Source organism: Ambystoma mexicanum, chromosome 7q, assembly GCF_040938575.1.
Source record: "Ambystoma mexicanum isolate Mex_15411 chromosome 7q, UKY_AmexF1_1, whole genome shotgun sequence".
Taxonomy (NCBI): Eukaryota; Metazoa; Chordata; class Amphibia; order Caudata; family Ambystomatidae; genus Ambystoma; species Ambystoma mexicanum.
In genome coordinates, this window is record NC_090941.1 from 505,877,669 (window position 1) to 505,899,055 (window position 21,387).

General features: G+C 47.9%; 1 protein-coding gene across 2 annotated transcripts in view; it reads left to right on the top strand.

The window, feature by feature from the left end:
- The window catches only part of MED4 (mediator complex subunit 4), a 550,363-nt gene that overhangs the window by 56,564 nt on the left and 472,412 nt on the right, over positions 1 to 21,387 (top strand). For both annotated transcript variants that reach the window (XM_069640681.1, XM_069640680.1), the window contains exon 2: positions 13,964 to 14,030. In XM_069640681.1, the coding sequence (XP_069496782.1) occupies positions 13,964 to 14,030 (67 nt within the window). The remainder of the gene's footprint in view (positions 1 to 13,963; positions 14,031 to 21,387) is intronic.

Sequence of the window (21,387 nt, forward strand, 5' to 3'; positions counted from 1 at the left end):
TGGTTGTAACGGGGTCAGATGGGGCGTCAGCCTGGTACTTAAAATGAAGGCCGTGTGACATGATATTTACTTTGTCTGCTGCTAGTCTTTCCAGTTTGACATGGTGAGGGTGGAGGGGAGCAGTCTGGTTCTTGTACCAGCGTGTGGCGTGTTGGGCTTGTGCTGCAACCCCGTATTGGGTCAGTTCGGGGGCAGTGAAGCCCCCTTTCTCATAGGGTAACATCATGTGTTGCCACTTTTTACGGACCACACCGACATGCCATAGAAATTGTGCGCACAATTTATGTAGGCTGTCAAAGTATTGCTTCCCTGGCCAGACCGGAACGTTTGCGAAGACTTCGAGAAGTTTAGGGACCAATATCATTATCAGCGAGAGCTTACCCGCCAGTGAGAGCGGGAGAGAGCCCCATCTCGCTATCTTTGACTCGGCGTACTGTGCCCTTGCAGTATAGTTATCGCCCATCAAAGTCGATTTGGATAGCGATATTTGAACTCCCAGCTATTTGATACCGCCCGGAGACCAGCGGGGAGCTAGAATATCTCAGACTTGGAATAGTTAATGGTGAAGCCAGAAAAGGTGCTCATCTTTATATCCCGACTGATATTGGGGTCTAGATGGGTAGTCGGGTTCCTAACGTATAGCAGAAAGTCGTCTGCATACAATGATATTGTCTCATGGGTATCTTTTAGGTGTTACCCTTACCGGAGTGCCGTGCTCTGACGTGATCCACCATTGGCTCGATGACCAGTGCAAAAAAGATGGGGGAGAATGGGCAACCCTGACGGGTGCCCCTCAGCAGTGCGAAGGGTGGCGAGGTTGGGGAGTTGACCAGGACTCTAGCCATGGGGCATGTGTACAATAGTTTGATATAAGAGACCCGCAATTAGATAAACCCAAACCCCCAAACCCCAGCAGATCAGCGAAACAGACAGGCCCTTCGAAAGCTTTTCAGAGATTTGGATGTGATAGAAACGTGGCGATTTTTCCACCCGGACACCCGAGAATACACACACTACTCAGCAGTGCACAGGGGTTACTCTAGAATAGACATGATTCTGGTGTCCTCTACATTGATCCCCTATGTCAAAAAAATAGAAATCGGAGTCCAATACCTCTCCAATCACGCCCCAGTCGTGACCTGCATAGAACTGCAAGGGACAATACATAGACCCCGACCACAATGGAGGCTAAATGAAACAATCCTGAGGGATATTGTACTTAGGGCACATATGGAAGAAGCCCTAGGGAACTATTTCCTTGAAAATGACAATGGAGAGGGGGACTGGAGGGTGGTGTGGGATGCGGGGAAAGCAGTAATTGGGGGGGAATTCATAGCACAAGCAACACAATACTATAGGGAGCGAGCCTTTCTAACGCGCAAATTGGAAGAAGAGGTTAAAAACGCTGATAAGACCCGTCAGACGCCCAGAGCTTGGCGAGACCTTAAAAAGGCCAGAGCCTAACTAGAAAACCATACCGCAGATAGAACAGCGCAAATACTGCTAAACACGAAACAATCGTATTACATACACGGGGGGGGGGGGGGGAGAGAGCAAATTCTTGGCAGCCAAACTACGCAAACAGAAGGTGCGTATTTATATCACCCGGCTAAGAAATGGTAGAGGGGAACTGCAGACGGGAGAAGAGGAAAAACTAGAAACGATGGTCCATTTTCCTAAAAAATTGCTGATTAGCGAGAACCTGAATGCAGCAGAACAAGAGTCATATTTGTCAGCCGTAAAATTGCCACAGATATCGGAACAATAAAAAGAAAAATTGGGGGACCCCATCACAATACAGGAAGTGTGTGATCCGATAGCAGCCTACCCAGGGGAAAGGCACCAGGCCCCGACGGTCTAGGGAATGGGTTTTACAAAATATTCCAGACACAATTGGCAACCCCCCCTCACTCGCCTCTTCAATCTAATCAGGGATAGGGGAGCAGATTCAAAGGATATGGGACACTCGACCACGATATTACCCCTAAAACCTGGGAAAGACCCAGTAGAATGCACCAGGTACCACCCCATAGCTCCCCTCAACACAGATGCAAAACTGTATGCGAAAATACTGGCGAATCGATTGGCAGCAGTACTGCCTGAGATAATACACGCAGACCAGGCAGGTTTCGTAAGGGGGAGACATACTCAGGATAATGTCCGGCGCGTAATTGACATAATAGACTGGAGGGCCAAAAATTCTCGATCACCGCATTAGATGCCACACGAGCATTCGACAGCATAGACTGGAGGTACCTAAAACTGATATTGGAGGGTTTTGGCTGTGGACCGATATTCACCAAGATGGTTCTGGTAAATTACTTGCATCCATCTGCGCAACTAATGGTGAATGGCTACACCTCAGAAAGAATCAATATCCGGAGGGGTACTCGGCAGGGGTGCCCTCTATCCCTGCTCATATTTGCCATGGCAATGGAACCATTTGCCTGCAGAATTAGGGAAGACCTGGGAATTGGAGAGGTGCGCAACGGGGAGATTCAAAACAAGATAGCCCTCTACGCAGATGATATCATGCTTTATATGGCAGACTCAAGACACACATTACCCAGAATAATCGGAGAACTGCAGAAGTTCGAAAAGACATCAGGGTTCACAATAAACTATTCAAAATCCAAAGCGTTGAATATAACCGAAGGTAGTGAGGACATAGCTCTCCTGAAGGAACATTATCCCCTGAAATGGGAAAAACAGTCCCTCGAATACCTAGGAATCCATATCACTAGTACCGTCAAGAATCTACTCAAGGCAAACATTACACCTCTATGGAAGCGCCTGCAGGAAGACCTGCAGAGATGGGATGCCCAGGAATTGTCCTGGTTTGCTAGAATAGCGGCGATAAAGATGACCTTGCTACCCAAAGTACTGTATTGTAACGCTCCCCTGATTCCCACGGAGGCGCCGACCCGTTCTGGACTGCTACAGCTTCTTCCACGGTGAAGCGTAGTGCTTGGAAGATGGACTGGACTGGACCCCCAAACCTCGTCTGTCTGGCCCGTAGAATAATCCTTCTGTAGATGGGGGGAAAAGGGAGTTAACTGTCTGCTAGATTGTGTGTGAGATTCCCCCCTGTTTCCCCTTCTCACCCTCCTCGAACCCTAGCTGTGCCTTCCGCAGACTCTCACCTTAATTTCTGTATGGACGAGCTCTCCATCCTGCTTCTGACGCAGGGGCGCGTAGATTTCCAGTTACTTCACTGGATCTCGGATTTGGCGAGGGTTCGATGTCTGCTTGCCTTTACCAAAATGCTGCCGTAAGTATAAAGTTCAAAAGATCAAGTCTTATTTGTTCCTTGGCCTTTGTTTAATTTTCAGGGACTAGGTGAGGAATCCGTGTGGAGGAATGGATTCGCCGAAGTAAGTTCAGGTGAGTACTTTTAATGAAGGTGTGCCGTAGTGGTTTGCTCCGACACCTTAATGAGTGTGTCTTATTTCCCCATAGGGGCCGGGGTACGGAAAAGCCAGAAAAGCCGCTCCGACCCGAAAAGGGAACTGAGGTCCCAACAAAATTCAGGTAAGACTTAAGGTGAGTAATCTGTCCTTTTGCAATTAGTTCGTTGCTCGCCTTGTTTTGTCCTTTTTCTCCGTAGGTCTTGAATGCGACCGATGTCGCCTATGGGCGCTGAAAAGGTTGCCGGCGCCACGTGAAGGTAAGTGGAAGCGGCGCGGCAGCGTGAGAAGCGGAGCGCTTCTAACTATTCTTTCTTTTCCGTAGGTGCTGGGATGCGGCCGATGTCGCCTATGACCGCTGAAGAGCTAGACAGCGCCACGTGAAGGTAAGTGGAAGCGGCGCTGCAGCGAGCGATGAGATGCGTTTCTAACCCTTGACTTTCTTTTGCAGGATCGACGGAGTGAAGAATCCGGGTGCTGGATGAAGGTAGGTAATGTCCTAATGCTTGCCTTTCTCTCCTTGCAGGTGTTCCAGGTGCTGGCGGGCGTGGCAGTAGCCAGGATGCAGGAGCCGACTCGGTGAGCGTCCTGCTGCAGATGCAGAACATGTGGCCATCCGGGCGTGGTTTAAATATCCTTGGAAGAGCTTCAGGTGAGTGTTCTTCCACTGGCCCCACCCGAGTAAGAAAAGAGTTCCTGAAAGAAAATAGTTCCTCCCCAGCCTTAGTTGGCTTGGAGCTTCAGTCAGCATGGTCTGCCTCGGGTGAGTATGCAGCATGGTCTGCCTCAGGTGAGTTCACCCAAGCATTACCATATGTTCTGTCATGATGAGCCATGATGAGCCTGGCGTCTATGGCGCCAGGACAGATGCCTTATATGAGCCTGGCGCCAAAGGCGCCAGGACAAGGTCCAAAGAGCCCCTATAGGGGTTTGCTGGGTCCTGCTTGGTGAGTATGAAGTCTGCTTCTGGGGACGCTGGGCCTGACCTGGCTCCTCGGGAGCAGGCATCATGACGTATGTAGTAAGCTCAACCCCAGTGGACACCCCCCCCCCCCAATCTGCCCCCCCTGCAACCTGCCCCCCCACAGATCCTAGAACTCCAAAAGGCGGTGTTTAAATTCATCTGGGGGAAATAAGAAGCCGAGGATCCAAAAAAGGATCCTGATGTGGCCAACACTACTTGGGCTGGTAGTCCCGGATATGGGGAGATACGTGTTAGCGGCTCAATTAGCACCAGCATTGAAATGGGCGGGTAAAGACCCTCTTCCGGGTTGGGGGAAAATAGAACAGACTGCGACAGATCTCCCTTTGAGTAAACTACCATTCCTAAAAACAAAAGCAAGAGACACGGGAGGTATCCTATTAGCAGCCACTAAAACGACCCTGCACAGCTGGGATAAGGCTATCCGTAGCAGGGGGGTCAAACTAGGTCTGGGCCCACTATCCCCTATCTCAGGACAACGCCCCACTTGCCTTCGAAGGATGTAAACATAGATTCGGCCTCGTCGAAAACCACAGATTCAAATATATTCAATTGCGTCACTGGATCTCACACCAGAGGTAAAAAGAGCAGGGTTACGACCCCCGGTAGGCCTAGAACTAACAATACGGGAGGGGACACATGAAAAAGGGATCACTAGACTATACAAGCTACTGAATAAGGCGCAAACAGACGACTCCCTCCAGTACATGAAGGATTGGGAACAGGACATAGGAGAGGAGATTACGCAGGAAGAATGGAGTCAAATCTGGAGGAGGGTGCACAAATTATCCAAATCCACGGCAATTAAAGAATTGGCATACAAACTGTTACCGCTGGTACTTACCCCCAAGTAGAATACACAAAATGATCCCCTCGTACTCCCCAGAACGCTGGCGGCAGTGTGGAGAAGGAGGAGACACGTTCCATATGTGGTGGTCGTGACCAAGGATAAAAATATTCTGGAAAGAAATACTGAGCCTGATCATGGACAGAACGGGCGCAGACCTATCATGGTCCCCGAAAGTCATTCTGCTGGGGGCAGTTGCAGAAGGGAACTATGCAGCCTCAGGAAACAGAGCGGCCCTCATAACCCACCTTCTGGCTGCAGCAAGGATGACAGTGGCCCAATGATGGAAGACAGTGGAGGGCCCTACAACTCCATGGTGGTGGGTGAAAGTGTGGGGAGTTATGGCAATGGAAAACATCTGCGCCACAAAATCAGGGTAATATCTGAAATTCTTGGCCATATGGGCCCCACTGCAGGACTATGTGGGGGAGCGGGAGAATCAATACTTTAAACCCCGGGCTCTTAGAAACATCCATATCAGATAAAGGCAGCAGAAGAAATGGCGAGGAGTTGCCTCTTGGAATTGTTCGGGTTACAACCACGGTTTTGATTGGTTCAATTAATAAAAGGAAAAGGGGGGATGGGTAGGGGGTAGAGGGGTGGAGGGATGGGGAAAAGTATGAAGATAATACTAGACTCTACAAGAAAGTTCAAGGGGGTTGAATAAAAGGTTTATGTTGATAATGTTCTTAACACATGTTGTAACGAAAGCTCAACCATTGTCTTAAGTTAAAAATGAAAATAAAGTTGGTTAAAAAAAAAAAAGATATCATATTTGGTCCCACTCCAATTTTCTCCAGGACTACCCACATATACTGCCAGGAGCCCATGTCAAAGGCCTTTTGGGCATCCAGTGTGAGTGCAACAGCATCTGCCTTTTGATCAATCCTGGACATAACATTGATGAGCCGCCTGATATTGAGGGCTGTCGAGCGTCCAGGGACAAAGCAGCGCTGATCCTCATGAACGAGATGTGGCATGATCGGGCGAAATCTGTTCGCTATTATTTTGTCAAATATTGTGGTGTTGCGTATTCATAAGGGACCGGGGCCTGTAGGACTCACATTCGTCGCTGGGCTTGCCGGGTTTAAGGAGGACAGTTATAATCGCTTCACGTAGGAATGGAGGGAGAGTGGATACACAGAGTGATTGGTCCCTGACTTCCAGCAGCCTCGGCGCTAGGAACGCTGCATGCTCTTGGTAAAATTCTGAAGTGAGTCCATCCGGCCCAGGGGCCTTACCTTTCGGGAGATCAGTGATGGACTTGACTCTCGTCCAGTGTGTTCGGAGTATCAAGCTGTTCCCTAGTAGATTAGGAAATGTATGTCATGGGAATTTGATCAAGAAGTTCGCGTACGTCTTGTATGCTATGTTCATGTTGAGGCGTGTATAGATCGGTATAACAATTTGAGAACATTTCAAGTATTTGCTGGTCTGACCATGTTGTATTCCCTGTGTGTCTCTAATGCATTCAATCTGGGATCTGCCACCCTCTGCTTGAACCAATCTGGACAGTGTCTTCCCAGGCCCATCTCCCTCACCATATTTCCTCGCAGCGTGTGGGCGAGGAAAGTATCGTAACTCCCTCCAAGGCGTGTGATTTCAAGTGTTTCGGGTTACAGATTTGTGAATTAACATCAAAACTCCCCTGGATTGTGTGGAGTATTTTCGTGTAGAACCTATTGGGACCCAGAATGACGCTAGGCTTGATGCACGGCGTCCCAAGGCATGAGTTTCCTGTAATAGGAGTGTCTTCACCCCAAGTCTTTGAGCATAAGCAGTGATTCTGCGGGCCTTAGTAAAGTTACTTATCCCACGGACATTCCAAACATTAACCTAGTAGCCATGTTGTTACTTCAAGGAACATCCCAGCAACCGCACCTTTTCACATATAGAAATGTGTAAACTATAGCTACATGTTGCCTGCTCGTCACGTAACTTCTGACATGTATAATGTAACATTCCCCAACATTTCCACCCCCATCCTCACTGCCCAACCCCAACCAGCAGTGTAACTCCCCACCCCCACCTCTTTAGAACATTTACCTTTGCGCCACCCCCAACATGGCCCACACAGGCCACGGGCCCAACGAGGGCTTGTGCGCAACATAACCATCCAAATAACCATTGCAGCCGCAGTGGGGTGAGCAGATGCCCCATGACCAACATTCGTATAAGGCGTGGTATAAACCACAGCAAATTTCCTATTAAGGCAGTTAGTATTCACATTTCACACAATGAATCTTTGAAACCAGAGAAAAGACCATCAGAGATGCAGACATTAGGTATAGCGCTCACTCCAGTAATTCAGTGTTTTGTATGAGAGGCAAGTGATGTTCGTCCGAGGCACTTGCAACTCATGAACAGAAGGACAAAGGAACTAGAGTGTGGGTATCATTAGTAGGTAGAGGGTAGCATCCCCCCTCGGTCATTCTCCATCAGATCGTCCGCAGGGTTGTTTAGCAGAATGTGTGCCTCTTTGAATTTCGCCGCTTCATCTGGGACTGTGAAAAAGTAAAGCTTATTCTGGAAGGTGAACTTTAGACGTGCGGGGAATAGCATTGCATAAGCGACATTTCTTTCTCTTAGCATTTTCTTTACTCCATTGAATTGTCGTCGTTCCTGTTGGACTCCTGTAGAGAATTCTGGGAAGATTCTGATGACTTGTGAGTCTAGCCCGAGTTCCCCTTTCTCCTGTGCCAGCCGGAGTATATGATCTCTGTCTCTGTAGCTTAAGATCTTTGCAATTATAGGCCTTGGAAAATCGCCAGGTTTACGGCGTGGGGACAGTGCACGGTGAGCGTGCTTGACAGCAAAGAAAGGAGACGGCTCAGATTTGTCCAGTAGGTCCTTGAGGAGGTTTTCAGTTGCAAGTTCCATTCGCTCCCTCTGAGTGCAGGGAACCTGACGATACGAATATTGTTCCTGCGCGATCTGAACTCCAAATAGTCGCATTTAGTTTTGACGAATTTCATGTCGCGGGTGAGAGTAGCCACAGTGTCCTGCAGTACATGTATCCCTTCCTCGTTCGCCCCAATCCTAGTCTCAGCCTCGGTGATCCTGACTCCAGTTTGATAATGCTTGGTTTTGAGTGAAGCCACGTTTGCATTTATGTCGTCGAGCTTTTTATGAAAGGATGTGAAGTTTTTGGCCATGGATTCATCATAGCAGTTAAGTCAGGAAGTGGGGCGTCCACTGGCATGCCAGAGTCGTCTTGGCTTGTGGAAGATCGCACTTGATCGGACCTGGGTGCTGCCTTGGCAAATTTATCCATGGCGCCGACCTTGTTGGCCCCTCGGAATCTGTTAGACATTATATAGGTAGGTGAGTAGGTTCTCCAGGGCAGTCGAGTGGTTTTCGAGCGCTGTTGATTCACACAGACGCGATAGACGCTTAGTATCTTAGTCCCAGAGAGTAAAGCAGATGCAGTGCCAATGATGGGGTCCCTCCCACAGTGCAGGGAGCACTCGCCCCCAAAACAGGGTCCCTGGCCGGCTCCCCAGTGTATTCAAGCCAGGGGGAGGTAATGCAGAACTCCTCTGATTTGTCCCTGCAGGGGTCGGGAGGCCTGGTGGCCGTTGGAGCAGGAGCCTGGGTCATGGGAGGGGGGGGGCACCGGATTCCTTATCACCCACTCAGCAGCTGCGTTTTGCGTTCCCCTGGCCATCTGCGCTAATGGTAGCAAGCCGTTTAATCAGGGGAGTAGTCCACCTAGACCCCCGGTGTAGAGGGGGTTACCTATCTGGCACGTGTCTAAATATCGGGCGTGATCCGGTCTGTTGTGTGCAACACGCAGCAACCAGCACCCCAAGAAGGCAACCAGGATCTGGGTCTAGAAGTTTCAGCCCGACTTACTCAGGGGTCCGTAGCAATAGTGTCTCAATATACGCCCAGAGGGTGCTTGCAGTGGAGCACACACATGGTGATTCGTGTCAATGAGGAGGCACAAAGTCGTCGCGGCGGCGGGGCTGCCAGCGGCAGCTGCCCCGAGGCAAGCAGTGCAGGGAGGATTCTCAACAGCTAGTGCAGTCCCGGCAAGTTGGATTGTGGCAGGGAGGCAACAAAAACAATCCTACCTGTTACTGTGTATTGGCGATGTTGAAGTCATAGCGGGGAGATCCCCATTGGACACCCCCACCTCCTTAGGTCATTATCATAACACAATGAAATGAATAAATGAATACACAGACAACTGTATTAAAGTTCTTTGGAAAAACACAAGGTCACAGTTTATTTTGGAGCAAGACAACTTGGGACGGTCCCAGCCACATTACAAACCGTCAGATACGGGTGAACCATGTCACCACTTTAGCCACTGGCCAAACTGACAAAACTGCTGGTTATTCCAGCTACACTGGCACAGCCAGCAGGAATCAGTGGCACTGACCAGGATGATTGTTGGCCTAAAGCCCTAAGGAAGGGAGTCAGTGCCTGTCGAGGGATCGGCTCGAGCCCGGCCAATCCCGAGCCGCTGCAGCGTGTAGTACCTCATTGGCTAGGACCGCCCCGATACTCCGCCACGCTTTGATGGTAGCTGACGCTGCCATCAATGCCCCCAAACCCTAGGACCTTGCTACTCCTTCAAATTTACTAGACAATTACAGCTTACCATACTCACCATTGAATTCATCTGCAACCTGCCCTCTTTAGCTCGCCCAATAAAGCCGTTAGGAAAACATCGTTGCCTTTATCAGATAGGTGGACCCCATCCGCTTCAAAATGGGAAGGCAAGGAGCTCAAACAGCAGTGCCCTACGTACCCCAGGCCCTCTGCCTTGGTAAATTTCGCAACACTTCTGTTGAGGCGCTTTCTGGATTTCTCCATGCCGGCTACAGAAATGGCGTCTCTCCATACTTGCCTTTGCACGACTTCTGACCAGAATATTTCTGTGCCTGGCAACTCGTGCGCCATTATACGTAAAGTAACCTGTATTTGTGCGAGCAAGCGTCCGCGACCCAACTTGGCCAGATCGTTGCCCCCCCCAAATGAATCAATAACCACCTTGGTGCCCGCCGCCACTGGAGTCGCCAGTGAATTGCCGGCAGCAAGGAATGCCACCTCATGCCAGGAGTGCCCAGCCACACACACTCGGTACCCTTGAAACCCAGGTTGTGGCCGATCGTCCATTGCCTGGCCCTTTTTTCAGCGCGTGTCACAAATCAATTCACACTGGGCGGGAGCTGCTGGGCAAAGAGACTGATGGCCAGCAGCTCCCGCCCTTATAAGTGTCCGCAGGGGGACCTGACCGGAAGCCAGGTCCCCCTGGGAACGCCTCTTCCCCTTCAGAGGAGGAGAGGAGAGGAGAGAGGCCTGACCAGCGACCGGAAGGGGGTGGCCAGAAGGGACAGCCCGCTATGTAGGCTGTCCCTCTAGCGCCCCCTGCGGGGGCCGGTCAGCCTCTCACTGTGTGGCAATCGGTATGTAAGGCACTATGACCAGCCGTCGCAGTAGAATGGGGTCAGCACAGTCGTGGCGTGCACAGGGGCCCTGTCGTTACAGGGAAGCGGGGTGTATCGGTGCCAGCTGTGGGGGCCGCTAGTGCGCAGCAATGTTCTTCATGGCCCGGCGTTCTCAGAGATCAAGGCCCAGGACCTCACCAGTATCACACCCCCAGTGGCACACTTACTTGCTGTATGCTCGAGTCCTCACGTGCCTACCATCTAGGTGTGCTCTGCAGCATGTCATGTGTGGCAGCGCAGGTCGGAGCCCCCACAGGGCCGCCACTCGGCCTCCTCTCCTCCCTGGTAGCAGCTCTGGAGCCAGGCACAGGGCTCGCCCCACACAGCGCGTAGTGGTGCAGGGATCTGGTAGGCTCACCACTCACCGGGTCACCAGCAGCAGGGCCTCCCAATCCGATACGGGGCGCCGGTGAAATCAGGAGGCCGGGGCGCCCGTGCAACGGCAAATGCTCGCCAGAGGGAACGATGATGTGCTCCTGCCATTTCAGGCCTGGGTCCACCTCTCCCACGGCATTCCTGAAATCTGACGTGGCCCGCTAAAACTGTGTCAGGCTGTCAGAGGTGCCACGGTCCGTCTCACGCCCCGCAGCATGAATGGTGGAGCTGGGGCCGAGCAGCTGGGTACGCCGCTCCTAGCCCGCTGCAGATCCGGGGCCGGGTAGGTAATCTGGCCCCGACCCAGGTGGCGGCCCCCACAGAGCCCAGTGTCGCCACGGGGGCGCACGCCCTCCAGGGACCCCTATCGATCGATTCCCCACCTGGGCAGCACAGGACTAAAGGAGACCGGGGACCGCTCACGTGTTTGTGCGGTTGTAGGCACAGGAGCGCGGAGGTAGGCGCCTCTCCCAGCCCAGCCCAAAGCGTTGGGATGTTCTTTTAGGGTGGCACCGGCCGCAGCCTAAGGGCGACCGTGGGCCGCCGCGTGCAGCGTGCCCATCGGGATCTCTGTTTCGGTGCATTTGTTTTGCCCAAAACTTGGGTAGAAGGTGCCTCACACTTTCCTTGATATATGTTGCGCATCTGAAAATCAGGAGTCCTAGATAACCGCCTTTTTGGACAGCTTTTCGTTGGCGTTGCACGGAGCTGAAAGGCCAAGCAGCCATCTTTGGGCTGCTCAACAGCGCCCCCCCCCACCCCCAGCTTTGCTCTTTTCTTTGGTTTTAGATTTCTGTTCTTTTCCTGTTTTCCTTACTACTTTCATTATCATTGATCCCGTTTTCTCTTTTTCCCTGGTAGCACTGTCAAATGTTGGCAAGTCTCTCCTTTGATACTTTCTCTGGTTCTTGGCCACTGCTTTATTCATTCTTTCCTGATTGATCGGAGTATGAACATTACAATAATGATTCTCATTCCCTCTTCTTGTTTTTAACGTGATATTTTCCTCTCCCACAGGGACGAGTATGAGTGTTAAAGTATCGATTTTCATTCACTTGTCTAGATATCCATGTAATATATTCTACTCGTATGAGACTTCCAATAGTGGTTCTTACTTGCTTCAATGGCTTTTAATATTACAATCTCTTTATTGGTGAGAGTATGAGCATTCCTATAATGATTCTGCATCCCCCTCCCAGATTTCCCGTCTTCCCTGTTCCCTGGCTGGTAGGGATAACATCACTGGGTACTCAATTCCTTCCTGGTCGTCTCTTCGGTTTGTCGGGTTGGCCTCTGCTGGTTCCTTTGTCTCTCTCTGTGTCGCTGTAGTTGCAGGCACTCCAGTATTTCAGTTACCGGCTTGTCTTGTCCGTATTGCTAAAGCGGTATCGGCAGTGTTTACAGGACCTCTGGTCCACCACACGCTTCTTGTGGTCATGTCGCCACTCTCCGTCTCATTTGCTTACCAGCTGTTAGGACGTGGTGTGTCCAACTTCACTTCTCTCCTTCTCATTGTTATGAGACACCGCGTGTCTCCCTCTGAGTCCTGTTCCCTCTCCAGTTCAGGATGTGGAGCATCAAACCTCTGCTCAGTGCCGGCTTGCCAGATGCTTCGCAACTCGCAGCCTTTTTCTTCTCTTCTCCAGGCTCCTCCCCTTTCATATGCTAAGCGGCCGTGGGGCTTCGCCAGCGTAACTTTGTATTCCTTTCTCTCTTTCCCCCATGGCTTCTCTGCTCCTCCGCAGGTCCTCATCTCAGTTAATGGGATTTTCTTAGTTAAAGGAATATTTACAGTTTCTGGTTTACAATAGCACATTGTGTTTTTTTTTGCAGGATTCTTGATAGCATATGTCTGGATGTGTATATTCTTGAGGGAGTTCCGCACAGGAACGAGAGTCCATGTCCGCAAGGGGCTGGGGGGGGGGCCTCTCACAGTTAGGCACCACTTGCCTTGACCCCCTGGGGAGGATGCTGCAGAGCGGGCTCACGTCCCTAGCATCACCTTTCCGCGGTCGGGGTGAGGGGGTTGGGGGAGGTGAGGACACATTCCCACGGTTCATCACAGGTCACCTGTACCGAGAATGAACATGGCCGAATAAACTGTTCTCTGGGTAGGATCCCGCTTGGGAGGGGCTACATCCACGTTTTAGCTCACCGTACCTTTCACAAAGGAGAAATAGTAATTTGCACATCAGTCTGGTCCCACCTCTGGGCAGTCCAGCATCGAAATGTTATGCTCCAAATAAGAGTACAAACAGCAATCCCAGACACGTGTTTCGGCCTTGTTGGGCCTCCTCAGTGAGATGAAGCTGTTCAGTACCAACTGTTCTCTCCTCCACTGTACCTAATTCCTGAACACCTCAGTTTCCATCATGGGCCAGCAAAATGTCTTACTCAGCTGTTCATTGGTATTGCTTGTAAATCTAAAATGCCATCAGAGGAAATAGCACAATAATCATGGGTCTTAATACCAGTTGTGGTACCAGTCTTTTACCTCTGAAATCCACACTCGCAATTTGACAGTTCATCCTTTGCACAATCCTATAACATTTTCTCAACCTCATGCCTACTTGGTGTCACACTTTCTTGATAAACATGCTCATCAGTTTGTTCAACTTTCCTCCAACCTCTCCTTTTTAACACTCCATGGAATGGCCACCATAGTAGTTTCACCCTTTTTTACTCACCAGCATGGACTACAGTCATGGAAACAAGGTCCATAATATTTTGTCATACAAAAAAAATTGGTACATACAATACAATTACATTCAAATACATCTAATTCTTGGAGATGTCAAACCCATACAAGGGCATTTTTCCTTCTTAAAAAGGTGTTTGCCTAATGTTTTCATACTGTTGCAATACACCTTATAAACTTAATATTCTCTTTCAGAGAACTGATCGAGATGTTGGCGCTTTCAAGAAATCAGAAGTTGCCACAGACTGGAGAGGAGAGCCAGGTACATGTGTTGTGTGGATATGGATATGAAGAGCCACAATAGTTTTTGGTTGTTCAATGATTGTGATTGTTTCTCATAGTATTGCTGTGCCAGTGGTGGATTATTGTGGCCTTGGAATCTACAAACCTATCCGGCAATTGGGATAACCTCAGAAAATGTATTCAGATGAGGCTCAATAATGTGCAAATTTATCTCATGAATGTTTGTTGAACATCCTAAAAACCTGCCTGGTTGCCAGCGACCTGCATGGACAAGTTGTGCATCCTTGGTGTAGATTGTAGTTTTAATTGCATGATGAAGAATTGTAAGGTATGTTTTTATTAGATCATGAAAATGGTCAATAAAAGCAGTCTCAAAATATATTAATGTCATAGATGCCTTAACTTAAGGCATCCATGACATTAATATATTTGTACTTCTGAAAATTACCTATTGATCTTTTTAAAAAAAAAATGTATTGCAAAAAACCTCCATGCGGGGAATGTGATGCATTTCTTTTTAAAAACCTTTGTAACATGTAATTTGAATGGATTGTGTCCGCCCACGTATTTCTTATTTTATGTCTTCGTTTCCAGCTTCACCTGCTACGGAACATTTTTTCTCTTGGCAGAGGGCGCTGTGTGTCGAGACGGTCGACTCGATGTCCCTCAAGGGCTTCCATCTCGGCTGACGTCACGGTCAAGTACGTAAACCGCGTGCAGCACCCGTTGGCTTCATTTCCGTTTCTCTGCGAATGCGATTGCTTCGAGAATCACAGTGCGCTTCTTTTTTCTTCATAACCGTTTCGATTATACCCTTGTCTTCAGCTCCGAATACTCCGACGGCTTCAAAAAGTGCCTAAAATGTGGCACTAAGATGTCCATCATGGGCCCGCATAAGATGGTGCCTGGGCGTTGAGCATGTAACTGCTGACTGTTGATCCTGTCAGTCGATGACAGGTAAGGCCTTAAAAGAGCGCAAAGCTAAACTATTGGCGGGTAGGATTGTCCCCAAATCTCCTCTGAAATTTGGGTTCTCCCCCGAGCCTAGATTACTCTCCTTTCAAAAAAAGATTTTAAAAAATGGTCCCACCCGAGGAGCATACACTCCTTGTAATCCAAAAAATCGAAGAGAAGGCATAGATCATCTTCATCTTCCTCAGATGAAAAAAGCATAGTCTGCCTCACTAAATCCAAAGAGGAGTGCGAACTCTTTAGGAAGAAAATGTGGAAAATCTTCGAGGATCCAGCCCCGTCCTTGAAACATAAGAAAGGCCATGCTACGGTCGATGACCAGCATTAATGAGGCCAAGGTGACACCGGGCACGCCCTCGAGCCTGTGTCATAAGCCTAAGAATACTCGAGAGTCTTGGAGTACTCGATGAGATGCAAAATCTTTGAAGAAACCATCGAGTCAAGGGTCAAGTCCCTCGAAGCACAAGAACAAAGTTAAGTCGTTGACGCCGAAACCATTGACGCCGATACTCAAAACATTGATGCTGACTGTACATTCAACACCTTTACCACAAAAAAGCCAGGTAAAGGTTTCTAAACCTTTACCCAAAAAGGATTTTTTTAGATCCTTAACTAAATATGAGGGCTATGAAACATCAGATGATACCCCACCATGTGGTCTCCCAATTGGATACCCCTAGTATTCAAAGAAATACTAATGTACCTGAATGTTTCATTTCAGAAGAGACCAGGGTTAGGGAGCTACATGACACCCTACAGACAGCTAGTGGGTTAGACACCTCCCCAGAACTATATTTTGGGAAACCGGACCCTGATCATGCAGATGCATCATACAGAAGCCTAATGTCCAGAGTGGTAGAATTCCTGAGATGGAGTAGACCAACTCCCGCATTTGAACAAGATGACTTAACTGACAAATTGGACAAAGGTCCTCAATATGACCCTATACTACCATTTCATGTGGCACTTCAAAAAAGGGTTGCAGCAAACTGGGAGGCTCCAGAGTCCAGCCCTGCAGTAAACCAAAATCGCACAAAAAAATACAGGCAATCCAGTAGCGACCCAGGCTACCTGTCAATTCATCCAACTCCAGAAAGCCTAGTAGTACAAGCAGCTACATCTTCCTCCAAGCAAGCTTCGTACCCAACCATACCCCCCTGATGGGGGATGACAAACGCATTGACTCATGGGCAAAGAAAGTCTTTTGTGCTAGTAGCATAGCTTTAATGTCTGCTAATTCTACATGTGCCCTTGCAAAGTTCACATTCACCCAGTGGGACTGAATAGCAATGTCGGCGAATCATATCCCTGAGGGTGAGCAAAGAGACTGCTTCATGAACCTGATAAGACATGGCAAGGAGGCCGTGCGTAAGTCTCCAGAATCAGGTCTGGACACTGCTGACGGCGTCAGCAGGGCCATGGCGGAAAGCACTGTCATATACAGATTTGCGTGGTTGAGGAAGTCTGGAGTCGCACCTGATGTACAATCCAGACTCCTTTACATGCCCTTTGACGTCTCCAATTTATTTGGAAATCAGGTGGATAAAAGCCTTGAAAAGCCACAGACCTCAATGGCGGCAGCTAAATCCTTAAGTGCCGCCGTTAGGCAGCCACAGCCTTTTCATCCCAGCAAATCATCTTGGAGGGATAAGTCTTTTCACTACTACTCTTCAGTTGGAAGAGCGAGAGGACAGGCTGGTCAAATAGGACAGAGAGGTATCTAGTAAATTCATCTAAACCCATTCCATTAACATTTTTCCATCTAAAACATTTCCGTCTAATGCATGCTTTTGGGCGGTAAAGGGTTAATTTTTGTTCAGGTGCATTTTCAGGGGTTTGGGGGAAGGGGGAGCACAAAAATATGCATTGGATGGAAAACATTTTAGATGGCAAAATATCGATGGAATGGCATTAGATGCAATGGTTTTAGATGAAATGACCATAAACCGACAGATTCCTTCGTGGTGGACAAGGAAGAGGTGCAAAGCCCCCTCCCCCCCAAGAAGCAGCGTCTTTACCATCAGCCGCTGCTTGAGCTACTTCAAAACAATTCTGCGGTCTTGACTCTCAATACCCCGGTGGGAGGCAGACTGCCTGAAAGAATGGCGAGGTATTAATTTGGATGCATGGGCACTAGAAACAGCCGAGGGTTACTGCCTCCCCTTTATACAGAGACCTCGGGATCATCCACCGGGAAGCCATTAGCTAAATGTTCCAGATCCGTTCCTGTTGCAGGAAATTGTGACCATGCTAGAGAAAGGTGCTATGGAACCAGGTCCTGTGATGGCGAGGAACAGAGGATGGTATTCTCACGATTTCCTGATCCGAAAGAAGGATGGAGGACTGAGACCTATCTTGAACTTGAGATTCTTGAACACATTCCTCAGGAAGGATAAGTTCAAGATGGTCACACATTCTCAGATCCTTCAGGCCTTCCAGCTCCAGGATTGGACGGGATCGTTGGACCTTCAGGATGCTTACTTTCATGTGCCAATCCATCACAAGCACATTAAGTACCTGAGGTTCGCCATTGGCGGTTCTCTTTCGAGTTCTGCCATTTGGGCTGACCTCCGCCCCAAGGGTTTTCACCAAGTTAATGGCAGTGGTGGCAGCGAGTCTTAGGAGAGGGGGGGATTCACATCTACCCCTAAGTGGACGATTGGCTGATCAGGGCACGTTCACCTGAACAGGCCCAGGAACATCTCGGTATTACCTGCCACTGGGATTCTTGCACTCTTACAAGGAGCGCTGTGTTATTTTCATTACTTTCATCCTGCGCACCACGTTGGCAGCACTGCGAGCGTTGCTCTTGCTGCAGTAACCGCTTCCTGGAGGGGGCGGAGCTGAACTCCGACACGTGTTTGGTCACGTGACTTCAACCAGCACTGAAATCGCCGGCACAACCACCCTTGCGGCGTTAAGCCCTGGAGGCAGTAAGGGCTGGAGTCGCTGTTGTGCTGTTTGGCTGTGACCTGGGCAACTGGCACGAGCTAAGTTCTTGAGAAGTACTTTTTCGTGATAGTGTACAGTGCTTAACTCTTTGTTTATGTTGAGAAGGCTGTCAGTTTACGTTTAAATTTTCTAACCATCAATAGGAAAGGTGTTTACTTATTCTGAGATTTTGTAAAAAGTATTCTTATATTTGGTGTACCTCCTTTTTACAATGGCCAATGGCCTGCGAAGTGGGCGTTGCATTGAGGCAATAACTAATACCTTAACATCTTCCAGCATTGACTCTACGGTATGCAAAGGTCGAACTTCATATCATGAAGTGCCATTAGTTGACATGGTGGATGACAATATACCTACTGCCCCTGTGGTTTGCTTAGATAATGGTAACTGCTCCACTCATGTAGCCCAAGTGCATGCTACTTCCACTGTTGTTATGTATGCCCCAACAAAGGTTGAGGAAAAAGAGATTGTAGATGTAAATACGAATGATAGTACGATTCGATCTGATTCATGTACCCCTAACAAAGTGCACTTTAGCACTACCTTGCAGAAGATGGCTGCATTAAATGCACAAGTCAATCAAACTATTAGTATGATGACTCCACTAGTACATGGTACAACACACTCTGGCACCACCGGATATACTAACAGGAGTTATCATACCAAAATAGATGATGATGTATCGGATGAGGCACCAATTGGAGCAAGTCCGCGCACGCTTTCATTCTCGCCTGATCAATTTAATGTCTCAAACAAAGTATCAATTGAGGATCTTGGAGTAGGTACGAATAGTGTGCGCGGAACTGAAAATCAATCCCCAACTCCTCTTCCGGTGATCACCAAAATTTTAGATCTCCTTGACAAGGGTCACGAGCTCACTCATCTTGAATTAAAGGAAACTAAGGCCATCTTGCACTATCTTTGTTCCAAAATGGATAAAATTGAGGGGTTTATCACTGCAGTTGACACCCTAAGATCCATTCAATCTGAAATTAGAGGGCAAGGCCACAGCAATGAAGAGGCAGGGAGACACGATTCTCCTGCAAACAGTTTGGAACAGTGCAATCAGGACGCATTAACTGAACCTGTGAAATGTAAGTGCGACAATGACTTGAAAGAAATTAAGGCATCAGTCGACGCACTGAACTTCACAATTACAACTCACTTTACCAAAAGAGAACCTTCAATGCAGTTTCCCGATAGCCCATCTGCTCTCCTTGAAGTAATTGAACCACAAAACAAAACAGAGACAGAATGCTGTGTTTCTGAGGAACCTTTTACTTTTATGTCCCGTCGAGTCAAAAAAAATCACTTGAGAGCTGTTAAGAGATATGCTAAGCGCAGGAAGGAAGCACTATTACATAAGAATGACGGACGTGGAAAGGATACCCCCTTGGTTCCTAGTATAGAATTAATCGATGAAGATAATATTGATGTAGGACAACTGTCTAAAGAAAGCCAAGATGCTCTTACCCCGGTTACTAACTCATTGGAGGAAGTAAGTCAAAATGGTATCATTACCAAGTCACTAATGATGGGTGCCATCCCTCCTCAGATTGCTAATCTCAAATCTGGTATCGTTAATCCAATGAATAGCATAACTGAGGAAATTACGATTTCTAAACCTTTGACCAAATTAAACTTATGTGAAATGTCTCTAAAGGTGTTAGATAATCAGGACAACGGATGTGTAACAACTCTAATTGAACCTGTTATCGGCTCTGTGGTAAAAAATAATTTAAGGGACTTTTTCCCGATTATAGGGAGATGTCGTACCATGAAAAACAACATCATTCAATCGGGCCCTCATGGTAGCGATAATTCGATGTCACTTACTAGGAAAACCTATAGTGAAGCATGTTCAAGCGTTGTGACTACTGAACGCTCTGCGAACAACATCCCTGAACAGTCCAAAAATATACCCTTAGTTGCTGTAAATGGCATTGGTAAAATAGGGAAGGTAGAGGTAGATGAAATAATTAATAACATAGAAGAGGAGGTGAATAAGCCCAAATCGGTAATCGCAGTAAATGGCACGGGAAAAAGAACTACTTTGGTTGAGGCATCGGCAGTACTTCATAAAGAGAGTCCTAAGTTCAGCTGCTTCGATCAAACTGGATCAATTGATAATACAATGACTCCAAATCCTATATTCATACACGGCCCTCCGCAAAGTAGAACACTACCACAACATACGAATATCAACCCACTCTTGTATAAAAACGGCGAAGCCTCCGTAGCTCTGAGTAAAACTTCCTTTATGGACAACCAGAACACAAACAATCATAACAAGATCCTATTAAAACAACCTAATCATTTATTAATCAATCCTGCTATTGAAGCAGGAACTTCAGTTGCTTTGGCCCCAATCTCACACAGGTCCTTGCAGTCAGATAAGAGGAAGGAATATATCATAGGATTTGAAGGAAATGCTGAGGAATTGGTAGATGAACGCATTAATCGTTCATTTATCTTCTCCCTTTTCTCAAAAATACCTCAATTGAGAATGGTTAAATCCAATGATGTTACCAGAGTCTCCCTGGCCAGAATTAACAACTTCAGAGCCCTGTGTTATCTTGGTTCTGAGGCAGTAATGAAATTCATTTGGTCTAATCGGGAGGAAATAAAAAGAGAAGGTTTGGTTTTACTTACCTTTGGATCCGAGGATGATGCTGCTCTATTCCTAGATCCACCAAAAGTGACCGATGGAAATTGTATTGATATGACCGTACCCATTATTAAAACAAATACGGGCTCTGGATTTGACTTGGCTGAGATTCTGAAAGTTGTAGCTCAAACCAACGGCCTTCCTTGGCTGGAACCTATGCTCTCGGCCATTTTGTCTTCTAATACTATTTCACTACCTACTAAACCAGCCACATAGCTATCTAATCACAAAGAACTTAAAATCATGTCCTGGAATTCGTGCGGCTTTGTGAACTTAATGAACTGGCATCTTAATCTCAATAGTGACGAACCGCCAACTATAATCATAATTCAAGAGTCGATGAAAACAGAACCACTACTTATCCCTGGTTATGTTACTTTTAACTCATTAGCTAAAAGACATCTCTCAGGCCGCCCATCTGGGGTCTTATCGATTGCAATAAACACTTCATTTAAAGTCCAACCTAATTTAGTGTGGAACTCTCCGAGTTTACTAGGGGTTCATCTTAATATACCCTCAATCAGATACCCATCATTAATTATCATCTCATTATATTGGAATCCTGCCAATTTAACTATTGAAGAGATGTTTGATGATCTTGAAGCATGCTTGGAATTCTCCGCTAGTACATATCAGAACTGTGAGATCATTCTTGGTGGCGATTTTAACTGTGACTGTAGGAACGTGAATGAAATTAGTCTATCCAAACTCGCAACCTTAGCATGCATTAGAGGAGCCAAGTTTAGAGAACTCTTAACCGATTGGGATATGGATCTCTTGGCGA